Below are 12,731 nucleotides of genomic sequence, written 5' to 3' on the forward strand. Positions count from 1 at the left end.
TGCAGCAGCAGCAGGTCAGGTAGAGAGGACAGAAGCATTCATCTGTGAGCCTCTGAGGGTCCAGAACCAGACAAAATGACCTTCCCGACTCCATCAGAGAAATTCTGGTACAAAACACACCAACCATAAAAGTCACACAGATCAGGTCCCTAAATGCTACATTTCCCATGATGAGGAAGCAAAGTATGTAAGCTGAGGAGAAACTGAAAAAATAAAGCATCACTCAGTGTAGGGCTGGGCAAGCTTACGGAGAAGCCATTATTTTAAATCTTGTTTTCCACAATGTAAAAAGTCCAGAAGACGAATCTAAAGTGTGATTGTCAACTACGGTCTATTTCAAATCAGCACTTATCTAAATGTGTATTTTCTTATACATATAGCAGGCTTCATAGGACTGAATTTGCACAGCAGTGTTTTGGTGCCACTATGACATGTCCTTAGACTCTTGTTTTAAAAAGAAACAATATATTTTTATCATATCTTGTTCACCTTATTTTCTCATTATTTACGAGATCCCGCTTTATTCCGTCTCAACAAACCTTTTCTATCTATAATAACGTGTCATTTTGTCTTGTCATATCACAAAAATCTCGTTATTTCACAGTCAATATATCTTGTAAAACTAATTTTCTCGTTAAGTATGGTGTTGATAACATCACACCAACCACCGACTTCCCACTAAAGTGTTAAAACAAAAGAAAGTGCACCATTTCCTGCAGAGACACTGTAGCATAAACCAATCATAACACAACTGATAAACATATCAAATGTTGTAGGGAGTTTGTTTTGTGGCTGCAGATTGCTTTATGCTGTTTGTGCGCCTGTGCGTAATGACTGCGTGTGATTCAGTGCCTGGCAGCGCAATGCTGACATGCCAGGACGCACATGTTAATTTATCTGACAGGAATAGTACTATGAATCCACCATCACAATCAAACCCTCCACGGACACAGCCGATAGAAGTATCACCCATCCATCACTTCACTGCTTATTCTGTGCAGGGTCGAAGGGGAGCTGAAGCCTGTCCCACTGCGGCACGGGTGGGTACACCTGCGCAGACCACCAGTTTATCACAGTGCTGACACAGCGAGACAGTTTCCCATCGACAGGCGAGCTTTACACGTGTTACCGTCCATGTTTTGGTTTAGATTCTAAACATTACGTAAAACTACACGTGCATGAAAAGGAAGAGCATTCAAACAGCTTCTTGGTCAAAGATGGCGGCATGATTGTTTTAGTGTCTTACTGTCTATTCTATTTATTAGCTCCTTGATAAGCACCTGCAAAGCACTCGCTTTCCCGCTAGCCTGTATGAAAGGTTCTTTGCAAGTGAACTTTAATTGACGGATGGTGGTGATGGATATGCTGCAAATAGCGAAGAATAACTACGGTTATTCAGCTCACTACATACGCACATGTAAACACAGGAATGAGGTCAGGAAGCGTAGGCAGGTATTAGACCACAGAGGTTGGGACCCTGTGCATGGTACTGCTCTAAATGCATATCCAAGTGCTACATCATTCCTACAGTCCGTTACTGTACCTGGCCTTGTGCTCACTGCTCATGCTCACATGACGTAGCAGAGGGAGGGTAGATATCCATCCTGGTTAGAGATTCTGCTGTATGTCAACACTGCACTGACGGATATTGAGTTTATAGTCTGGCCAATGATAATATCTGATCCCAAACATCTCCTCCATGCAAAAAAAAAAAAAACACAGACAGCAATTAACATAAAAGCACCTGGAAACTTGATCACCTTATACATATATCAACTGTATTATATGATTGCTCCAGGCTACGCTGTCTCTTCAGTGCGTGATTGGTAAAAACAGTGTTCTACCTCCAGACATCATTTCAACATTGATCCAAAACATGTCTTCCAAAATTGTAAGTTGAAGGGAAAGTCCCTCCGGCACATAGTAATATGCGGAGTCTCCTGCTCGGATTGCTTGCGTGCATACCTTTGCTTTAAGCTCATCATTGAAGTGGGGATCGTTGAACTCGACAAAGCGGAAGAACAGGGCCCGTTTCTGGGCAATGGAGTACTTCCTGGGAATCTCCTCCTCCATGTACTCCTTCAGGAACGTCATGTTGCACAGGAAGCGACCCGTAAAGGCGCGCAGCAGCTGGAACAGCAGCTCAATCTCCGAGTAGTTACGCCTATCAAGACAGTGGGTCAATAAGTTCAGTGCACAGATAGAGAGAGATAGTCTAATGTCAACAACAGCAACATTAGATATAATCCTGTGATTTAAACAAAGGAAATTAGCAGCTTTCGGGAACTTTCTAATGATCCCAAATACCAAGCTAACTAAGGTAATTAGTCAGTTTTGCACTCTTCCTCAGCAGAACTTTATTTATCAAAAGAAGGTTGACTGAACACGCGCTCTCTAAAGTTAGTGGCCGGAGTAGTTGGGGGTTAATTGCAGGGTCTGAAATAAACATCTGCTAAGTGCCTCGTGCGCCAAGTGTGTTAGCACTTTCTCAGCGCTCAGACAGAGAGGTGGGGTGAGGAGGTCACTCATGATTGGAATACCATTTAGTTCAAATTAAAAACTGCACTAACTTAGAAATGTGCATTATTAGCTTGTAGTGCTCACACTACTGAATAACTCTGAACGATACTCAAAGGGTCACTTAAGTCATCAAGTTTTACACTCTGCTGCCAACGCTGTTAATTTCTGATTAATGACTACCCCAAAAGCTCATCCCCTGTAGTTGCTTTAGGGGGCAGATAGTTTATTATCAGTCCCCAAAGCACATTTTCACATCAAATCGGACAATTTTCAGTTTCTTGGAAAACTTGTCTAACCATTTAGGCCTTTTTCATCCCCATTACAATTTAAGGAAGTCTACATACTTGCAGTAGCTTAGCAAGCAGAAGGCCAGCAGCTTGGGCTCCTTCCAGTTGGTGGCAGCCATGTTGTCTTTGCGATGTCTCTCCTGGAAGGCCTCGCTGACCCATACCCGCCTCAGCTGGCTGACCAGAGAGTGCTGCCCTGCCAGCCAACCATCATCATTCTTCACTATGATGCTAATAATCTGAACAGATGGGAAGAAATGGGAAAAAAAGGGGAGAGTTAAATTAGGTTTAATGCTGAAATTACTATGGGTTAAGCAGTATTAAGAGTTGGACGAAGGAACCACCTAAGGGTTAGATTTCGCCACGCATCCATCTGTCTGCCTATGTGTAGTACGTGTGGGTGGAAGTGCATACTTTGATAGCTTGAAATTGCAGGTCCAGTCTGGCTGTGGTGGTGGAGGGAGATCCAGGTCGAACGGTGGCCGCAGTCCCAGCGGGAACAAGCAGGGGGACGAAACGGTTGGGATTAGACGCCAATACGTCTCTCAGTGGTTTGGCATCTTTGTGTTTCAGAAAACTCTGTATATGAACACAAACACATACTGTAACTATAACACAAAATTATATATAGTATAACTTGAGAGAACAATGCTGACCGCACTGAAACAACAACTGTACACAACACATTTGTGATACAGAATGATAAAAGAAAATTAGGAAATTTTACTGGGAGTGATCCATCTCAATTTGGTGTTAAGGGGACCACTGAGCCTCGAAACACCCAATATATCCCCCATTATAGCCCATTACAGAGGCAGCAGAAAAGCAAAATGCTTTTTTAATGACAAATATGTCAATGAAAAGACTGGAGGGACGGCTTTTTAGAGCTGCTATTGTCTGACCATGAACATGCGGCTCCACTGGGGGTCGTTGAGCGTAGCCTCCATCATGAACAGCTCCACCGTCTGAGATGGGTGACGAGTCAGGAACTTGATCAGAGGCTCCCTGAATGGACTGCCGGCCTGGTGCGAGAAAATTAAAGGAGGGAGGTGAAAAAGAGAAGCAAAGGAAAGTGACAGAAGAAGGGAAGATGACTTTGTAAAAGCAAAAACAGACTTGTTTAATGTGAATTAACATTATATTTCAAATCAAGGAAATGTATCTCTGGTTGGAAAAATTACTATCTTAAGATTATCAGGAGTGTTTTCAATGATCTAATGTAAACTTATTATGCATTACATACTTTACCTATGAAATGTCTCAAGTGGTGTCAATGACTCTTTTTCAAGCTGTAAGATTGTTTAAAGCAAAACAACTAAAGCCTCCGTTTTCTCTAAATGCTGTTTGCCCAGTGCTCTTTGGTTTCCCTGCTCATCCTCCACAGCCATTATTGTCTGCGTGACTATGACTTTATAACTACTTTTAATGTAAGACTGTCCATACAAGTCCTTCGAAAGTGTGAAGGTGGTGTCCTATGGAGTCCTACCTCTATGAGCATAGCCCGCTCTGTCTTCATGACCACCTCCAGCAGAGGTTTAACTAGAGTCTGGGGTGCCGCTGGGATCAGGTGGAAAAGGTTAATGATGGCAGAACAGATCTTCATCTCCTGCGGAAAGATTCGGAGAAAGACAACAGAGGAAAGAAGGGAGCGGATGAAACTTTTAGACAGGTGAGTGAGACACAGACGTCATTTCAGACAGACAGTCTTGATGAACACCCACTGTGGAAAGACAAAAACAAATCTTAGTCAAAAGACTGAAAATCCAATCTGTAATTATCCGGTAGTTAACTCCCCACAGGAACAGTGCACAGTGCCACATTCTGATGAGCTCCTGGGTTACATTTGCAAAGGGTATAAACAAATAAAGGACAGTATGCATGGTCATTGTTATAAACCTTGTGGTATCAATGTCTTGGAGGAGCAACAGTTAGTGGAAAAACAGGAGAACTGGACATTTCTAAACAGTCAGAATGTGAGGTTAGAGCGAAGCTGAGATGATATATCTGAATATGACCACAGACACATGGACACAGAAATACAGGGCAACTCCACCACTACCACGACATTGGTTCAATTCACCAGCATGACATTGGATCAAACTAAGTAGCAATCACTGACAGAGAGTCACCAACAGAGGGCGCAACACCAGGTCACATCTCACCTCAACACCCTCCAACGCAGGCTGTACCAGAATGGGAGACAATGATCAGAGTCAGCAGAACAGTATGTGTGCATTTTTGTGTGGCTGTGTGTTGTCTGTCTTTGTTCCACATGGAAGGTGAGCAGATAAGACAGGGTAATAATGGACGGCCTGACAGCAGCAACCTTTACGAGTGACCTCAGGAACAATTTTTCTCTGCTTCGGCTAAATAAAAAGGAAGGATTGTTAGCCGAGTAACAGAATCTATGGCATCTGGAGGAAAAACACCTGTCGGACTGATAAAAAAAAATCAATAATACAGACAGGGAAATTTCAGGCATTGTGGTTTGAACCCTTTCAGTAATATTTTTTTTCATACTCCTTCCTCCACTCTATTCTCCTCCTCTCTGTCAAAACCTTTATATGTCTACACGTCTTGAGACGATCTCTCTCAGCTCCATCCCCAGTTTTTGTCGCTAATTGACTCCCTGACCCTGGCGCTACTGTTGCTGACAGCCTCACTGTCAACAGGCACAAAGACCACAATTTGGAGGGCAGGATAAGACAAAAGGCCAATTTGCATCTAATTAAACAGCATTTTGAGATGGGTCAGAATGAACTCGTATAAAGACAAGGGAGCAAAAGAAATTATCATTATTTCTGTGAGGGAGAGGCAGCTGTTTTCCCCCCGTCTCCCTCACCTTTTCTCTGCCTTTACAAGGTTATCTGTCGGGGAGATAATGAGGAGACGCAGTGCTGGGCCCACCACCGCCTGCCTGGCGCCTAATTAATCATTGATTGTAATATGGGCACTCACAACTCATCTGGGAGGAGGCCACACAGAGAAGGTGTCGACTACATGTGACTGTGGCTTTGTGAGCACAGGGAGCATTTTCTCTCCCCCCCTCAGTGCTTTTTGCTTTAGGCACAGCAGATCAACTGAACAAAAACGGTGCCAGTACACATCCCTATTGACTTGACCACACCGGCCATGAACGCCTCAGTATGGCATTCAAACAGGATTTGACGAAAGGCAGACAAAAGAACAAATTTACGATTGTATTACATTATTAAAGCAAGGTGTTGTGTCTGAAATGTGTTTACTTACACTGCCATCGCTGCGCTGGCCTCCTTTATGTGTTATTACAACTACCTCCATCCACTTACGCAGGTGTTGCTGTAAAAGAGAGAAATAAGATTGAGACTGTGTGTAAGGGACTTTGTGTGTGTGTGTGTGTGTGTGTGTGTGTGTGTGTGTGTGTGTGTGTGTGTGTGTGTGTGTGTGTGTGTGTGTGTGTGTGTGTGTGCGTGTGCGTGCACGTGTGGATGTCTTTCTACCCTCATACGGACCAATTTTGGTTTATAACCATGGATGTGAGGACATTGGTGGACATTGGTGGACCTTGGTGTTAGGGTTAAGGGTTAGAATTAGGTTGGGATAAGGGTTGAGGTTAGGCACTTGGTTGTTATGGTTACAGTCAGGGCAAGGTGCTAGGGGATGCATTGTTTGTCCTCACAAGAGATTGAAAGACAAAGATGTGCGTCTGTGTGCGTGTGGGCATGTCTTTTGAGCTTAGCAGGTAAAACATGGCACCAACAAGAACCGATATTTACTCAAGAGATTCATATAATAAATTAACACATTTTCCACTGATAATTCAAATGTCTGACTTTGCTTAATTATGAAACTATTAAGGAACAGGCGAGTGCACAGACAACAATCACTGTCGCACTTCTGAGCCCCACTGACTTTGCTCCCTCAAAATATTAGAATATGACAGCTGCCAGCAGGAAAAACAACTTTCTCATTCATATAAATTTTGGCAAGGCAAGTCTTAGCTGGTTTTTAACATTGTTTTAACACAATGTTTGAGTGCAAGAAATCATTAACTGATCCCTTTAAGCAGAACTAGTTAAATTGCAGATGGACTACTCCAATTTTTTTTTTTTTTTTATCTGAATAATCTGACTGCAAAATCAACAGTAGAATTTTATAACTTCAAAAAATATTCAAATAGTCCTAAATGTACAGCTATTTAAATGCTGAGCTGTCAGGTGTTGAATAAAAGACAAGCAAATGTTGTGAGATGAAGAGGAGAATGTCGACTGAGGAAGAAGTTTCTCACCATCATCTGGTCACAGAACTTGTCGTTGAAGGAGTTGGGGAAGAGACGTGTGACGGAGGTGAGCCGGTTCACCACGTTGAGGGTTAGGCTGCGGTAGTCGCCCAGCATCATCAGTAAGGGGCGCATGTGAGTGTGGATCTGGTCTACTTCAATAGTGGCACCTTCCAGGAACTACAACAAAATACAGGGAAACATGCAAACATGCAATTTTGAAATGTTTAAATAACCTCTTGAAAAAAAAAATTAACGTGAAGACTGTACAAAATAACATTGAAAAATGTGAGGTCTGATTTGTTTGTTCTGATGGATATAATGAAACATTATGTAAAAAATATCCACATAGCTTTTCATATATTCAGATCTTTTCCTCAACATGAGACCCGGCCTTGTCTGGTTTTCTGGCCCCCCACGTCTCCATTAAAGCACCGAGGCCACTCAAATGAGGGCATGATGAGCAGTAAACAAGCACACATGCCACCCAAACACACTGAGGACGCACACCCACAACCTCACGTAGAGGGGGAGGGTGGTGGGGGGTGGCGGGGGGATGATGCATGGCAGCCACATTCATTTTCCTCTCAGCGCTGAGAACAAACACTCCATCCTGTATCGATCTGGCCATGGCAACGCTCATTAGTGCTCGCAGGGCAGAGATGAAAGAATGGAGAGAACAGAAAATGGCAAGCAAAAAAAGAAGGAAAGAAAAATCACAGGATAGTGAAAAGGAGTGATGGTGGTAAAAAAAAGAAGAAAAAAAAAAGAAAAGAAAATTAAGGACACTGAAATGGAAGGGAAAAGGGACAAAGAGCCGGGAGTAGATGGATAGAGGCTTAGACAGTATGGATACTTTGATGAATAGAGGCAGAGCTGGTTCAGGGAGAGTGTGATAAAGCAGAGGGAGGTCCATATGAAGGGTGGAGAAATGGTATGAGGGGAGGATTAACAAAGAACTTCGAAGATGGCAAACGACATGTGATACAGACAAAAGACTGAGGAAGAGGCGAGACAGAGAACAATGGAAAACAAGATAATGAAACACTACTTATTAGGACTGTGACAATATGCTTATCTCCCAATTTCATTCTACCAACATACTCGTGTGCCGAATCAAGCTGTGATTTTATTGACTTATTGTGATATTTGTTTACTTCTATTTAACACCACGGGGCAAAGTTGAATCATACAATTCTATAGACTATGAATCTCATGAGTCATATTTCCAAAAACAATGCCCACAAAACATGGCCGATATGCTTTTATCTGATTGCAAGGGAATGTCACACCAGACCCCAGATTACTGACATCGCATACTGTGACATACAGACAGATTTAAGTGGCGAAGATTGGTTTAACTAGCAGTGTGTGAAGTCATTTGGCAGCGGCATGGATGTTTATTTATATGTAAAAGTCTTATACTACAATTAGAATAAAGTTAATTAAGTTATAATACTTATAATAGTTCAAAGTACTGTTATATAGAGATGACACAGTAGAGGGTGTAGAATATGTAATTTTGAGAAACATTTAAAAGATGTGACTAAATTAACTTCATCTGATGTTATATAGATCATTTAAGACCACTAAAGGGAACAGACTAATCCAGATATAGAAATATCATGTCAGGGTCTGTGGTTTGGCTCCAAAGGAGTTTCAGCTGAAAGTGAGTGATGTAACTAAGTAATTGTCTGAAAAAAAAATTCTAAATCAATTAAAAAACCAGAAAAGAATGTAAATATGCCAAAACAGAAGAAGGTAAATATGGTGTTGAAATGTGACAAACACAACAACAAAGTGGCAAAGATAATACAGCCTCCCTGAAAATTAAATCAGCATTGTAATTTTGGGTATTAATCACAAAAAGCCAAACAGTAAATTTTCCTCTTGGCCTTTACGCAAGATGACATCATGACATTGTACATCTTTGAAAAAAGTGATTTAGTAAAGAATCCCCCAGAAATCATTTACTTCTGAGAAATGTCTAATCCCTCACAAAAATGTACTTGTCATATTTGGTAAAGATGATCTGTTTAAGGGGCAAAAACATGTTCAACTGTAACATTTCTTGAGAGTTATGATATAATGCGTTATCATCATATTCTAAACCGATTACAAAGCAAAAAACTAAAGGATGAGAGGTGTCACTCACCTTCCTCATGCACGCCTCTCCCGCTTCCTGGAGTTCATTGTTGGTGGAGTTGAGGGCTTTAAACAGGGCAGCAATGATCTTCTCTCTGGACTGTGGCAAGTAGTTACAGGCTGCCAGCGCATCTAATCCAGATAAAGAATATTAATAACATTCAACACGTCCTTTCTGATAAGAAATGGAAATTAAGGGACCAAATTAAATAGAATAACTGAAGAGGAAGAAACCCGATCATTTAAACATTTTAAGATGTTAGTAATGAAGTCACTGGTTTAATTCACACAGTGGTAAAACAAAGATAAAATGACACAATATGGTCAACAACAATGATCCAGATAATCTCTGCTAATATAATGATAGTAGTTTTAAGACTGTCATTTTCATCTTCCCCAGTGATGAGGTTTGAGGTTTACAATTTAAGATATTTAACCACTGGTTTTTGCAGAGCACCGAGAAACAAATTTAAAAGAGGAGAAAGCATCACTTGGAAAACTCTAATGTTACACGGAACAAATAATAAACACAAAGCTGAGCCTACTTACTGAGAGCAGCGATTCGGAGGGGAACCAGGGAAGGAAGGCTCTTGTAACAGGGCAGCTTCATCAGAGCAGCATCCTCTGCTTCACACAGGTTCAACAGCTGGATAGAGGGAAAAAAAGACAAAGGTCAAAGGTCAACAAGTAATAATCAATTGAAGTATGTTATGATGTCTTGTACATATATCTTTAATAAGAAGATTATGAATAGCTCAAAGTCAGTTTGTTCACTGTTAATAACTTCTGTGTCTTGCATACCTCTGTGTAGAAGACCTTGTGCTCCATGACATTGAGATCCATTGTGAAGAGGCGAGGCTGCAGGGTGGTGCAGAAAGTGTTGCCCTCCATCAGGCCGATTTGGGCATTAGCAGGCTGGTGACGCAGCAGGTGCTTCTTAGGGGGAACCATATCTTGCAAAACCTAGAGAGAAAGAAAACCCATTAAAACAGGGGCCTCAAGTAATCGCCATATATTTATACTGTTCATATTTAGCTCTTTATTCACCCGTTGTGTCCACCTTCTCAATGGGCAAATCAATTGCTGATTTACAAAAATGTTGTAGTCTTGTATTTCAAATCAAAAGTGTGTATTTAAGCTGATAAAATGGCTGCATTTAAGAAAAAAGTCTAACAGCATTAAATCATGGCAGACGTTTGCAGAAATCTTTTAGTCTTCACCTCCTTATGTGGTTCCATGATGACAGTAACACTCTTGCCGGTGACCTGGGCTAACACCTGCAGAGAGTGCATGGCCTGCTTTCTGACGGTGGAGTTGGGGGAGGTGACCTCTCGCACCAGGTCGTGTGTGACCATGTGGAAGGACTTCTCCTGGGCAGCGAGCAGCTCCTCTGTCTTTTCCTCGTCTTTCAGCGGAGTGGCACAGCGCACAAGCAACTGCTCCAGTGTGGTCTTCGCCATGGCTACTGCTCCATTTGACACCTGTGTGGAAATCAATAAGTTAAAAGTACAGGGTTTTTTTTAGCAATAAGAGTACAGTGATGTGACACCGCAGGTACGTTACAAGTTCAAGTTGGTATACTGCACCCGCTGCAATAACAGGAGGACAAATTTGACAAGCAGGTAATCTTTGCGCAGGTAATCATTTATTAAACATGTGTCACATGACTTCCACTCCTTTTGAAATTCTTTGCTAGATAATCGTTTAATTTACTCTCACCTCTCCTGTGAGGTCCATCATGACGAAGAGCAGGGCTTTGAGAAAAGTGAGCTGGTTCTGTAGCACCCAGATCAGAGGCAGTCTCTCCATCAGAAACTTGATGGACACCACGCCGCCGAGCTTGGCGTACCAGGCCTGCTCATAGCAGCAGGCACACAGACGCTCTACTATGTAGGAAAACAAGGGCAGTTGGCATGCCTGGGGATGGAGAAGCCAGTGTGATTAAGGGTGATTCCCATTTAAGAACTATGCACTGATGTAAACATAAACACACAGAGTAATAATTATAAAATTTAAAAAAAGAAGTTGATCATGCACAAAGCCAAAATACTTTTATTCTACTGGTCTTAATAGCAGAGTTTACCACAAATTTACAGAACAAGCTTGACTGCTAATGTCAGATTAAGAAGTAAGCAAACCGTCCAACACTCTCTTCCTCGTGACTTACTCGCTCCTTGGAGCCAAGGATGATGCCGGCCACATCGACGATGACGGCCAAGGCCACTTCTCCGATTTTACACAGCTCCTTTTCCTCGTAGGCCATGCAGATAGCTATGGCATCAATCAGAACCAACGGATCCATGCCCTTTGAGCCATTCTCCTCGCTGTGGAACATAGCCGTGCTCGGCTGGCTGCCCAGCTGGTAGCACGGCAGCAGGAAAGGACCTGGGAGGAAGGAAGAGGACAAGAGGGAAGGGGTTATATGTTTAAAATTAAAATTATAAATATTAATAGGAGATGTTAATAAACATGTAACTTTTAACTTGTAAGACAATCACTGAAAGAAAAAAAATTTGGAAAGAGAATAATGTACTTGAGCAGCTGGGAATAAATGCCAACCAGGGCAAAACAGAAAACTAATATTAGATGGAGCGAGTGCGAAGAGCACCAGTCAGTCCCTCACCACACTGCTGAGCCACAGCGACCATGGTGTAATGGCGAATCAGGCTGGCGACGAAGGGCAGCGCGCTGGGCCTCAGGTCCTTTATCACAGCAGACATGAATGCCCCAGTCAGGGCCTGTTCAAAAGTTCTGCGAGCAGGCGTGTCTTGCGCCTTATATCGGTGCGAGATGATGACATTGGGGATCCACTTCTCAGTAAAGCTAATGGGGGAGAAAACCACACAGCAGAAAGGATTACATACCAGCAAGGACAACACTCACACAATACTTTAAGATGAAGATTCACGTCTGTTGCCGGCCTGCAGACGTTTAAATTATCTCTGTCCTTAAATTTTCGGTCTCCTCTGAGTTCCTCCTGCCTTCCCGTTCCTCTGCCTTCTTTTCTGTCCCCTGCTGATATTTGTATTATTTACTGCTGCTCAAGGCAACTGGGCTGTGGTGTGATTGAGCAGCTGTTTTCTCCATGCTTGAGCTTGTGTTTTATAATGCCACACGCCAGGGGCAGATCTGATGGATCGCTTCATTTTATTATTGCCATTTAAAAAACTGCTCTTTGGAGGAGGAGGAGAAGAAGAAGAAGGGGTGCAGTGTGTGTGTGTGTGTGTGTGTGTGTGTGTGTGTGTGTGTGTGTGTGTGTGTGTGTGTGTGTGTGTGTGTGTGTGTGTGTGTGTGTGTGTGTGTGTGTGTGTGTGTGTGTGTGTGTGTGGGGAGGTGAACAGGACGTCCGATGAATTGGCCTTCACTCATTCACGAGCTTGCCAGACTAACGCTATATGTATATTTTTTGCTTTATTTACAGTGATAGTAAGTCGGTAAGTAGGGTACGGTGATAGTTAGAAGACGATGAAGGGAGGCAAAGCAGGAGAATAAAAAAAGCAGACAAAATCTTTCAAGAGAGA

At 42.4% G+C, this 12,731-nt stretch overlaps 1 protein-coding gene across 1 annotated transcript in view; it reads right to left on the minus strand.

Moving 5' to 3' along the window:
- trrap (transformation/transcription domain-associated protein) overlaps positions 1–12,731 on the minus strand; it is an 83,540-nt gene that overhangs the window by 57,814 nt on the left and 12,995 nt on the right. Inside the window, exons 22-36 of the mRNA XM_069691346.1 lie at positions 11,834–12,033; positions 11,378–11,595; positions 10,930–11,127; positions 10,431–10,691; positions 10,012–10,173; positions 9,760–9,856; positions 9,221–9,342; positions 7,075–7,245; positions 6,057–6,125; positions 4,970–4,990; positions 4,294–4,413; positions 3,710–3,829; positions 3,222–3,386; positions 2,865–3,046; positions 1,966–2,164 (exon numbers count right to left, since the gene is read on the minus strand). Of these exons, the coding sequence (XP_069547447.1) occupies positions 1,966–2,164; positions 2,865–3,046; positions 3,222–3,386; positions 3,710–3,829; positions 4,294–4,413; positions 4,970–4,990; positions 6,057–6,125; positions 7,075–7,245; positions 9,221–9,342; positions 9,760–9,856; positions 10,012–10,173; positions 10,431–10,691; positions 10,930–11,127; positions 11,378–11,595; positions 11,834–12,033 (2,305 nt within the window). The remainder of the gene's footprint in view (positions 1–1,965; positions 2,165–2,864; positions 3,047–3,221; positions 3,387–3,709; positions 3,830–4,293; positions 4,414–4,969; positions 4,991–6,056; positions 6,126–7,074; positions 7,246–9,220; positions 9,343–9,759; positions 9,857–10,011; positions 10,174–10,430; positions 10,692–10,929; positions 11,128–11,377; positions 11,596–11,833; positions 12,034–12,731) is intronic.

Source organism: Brachyistius frenatus, unplaced genomic scaffold (assembly GCF_029030835.1).
Source record: "Brachyistius frenatus isolate BFR_SWC_R1_liver_20210118 unplaced genomic scaffold, ASM2903083v1 Contig_11, whole genome shotgun sequence".
NCBI lineage: Eukaryota > Metazoa > Chordata > Actinopteri > Embiotocidae > Brachyistius > Brachyistius frenatus.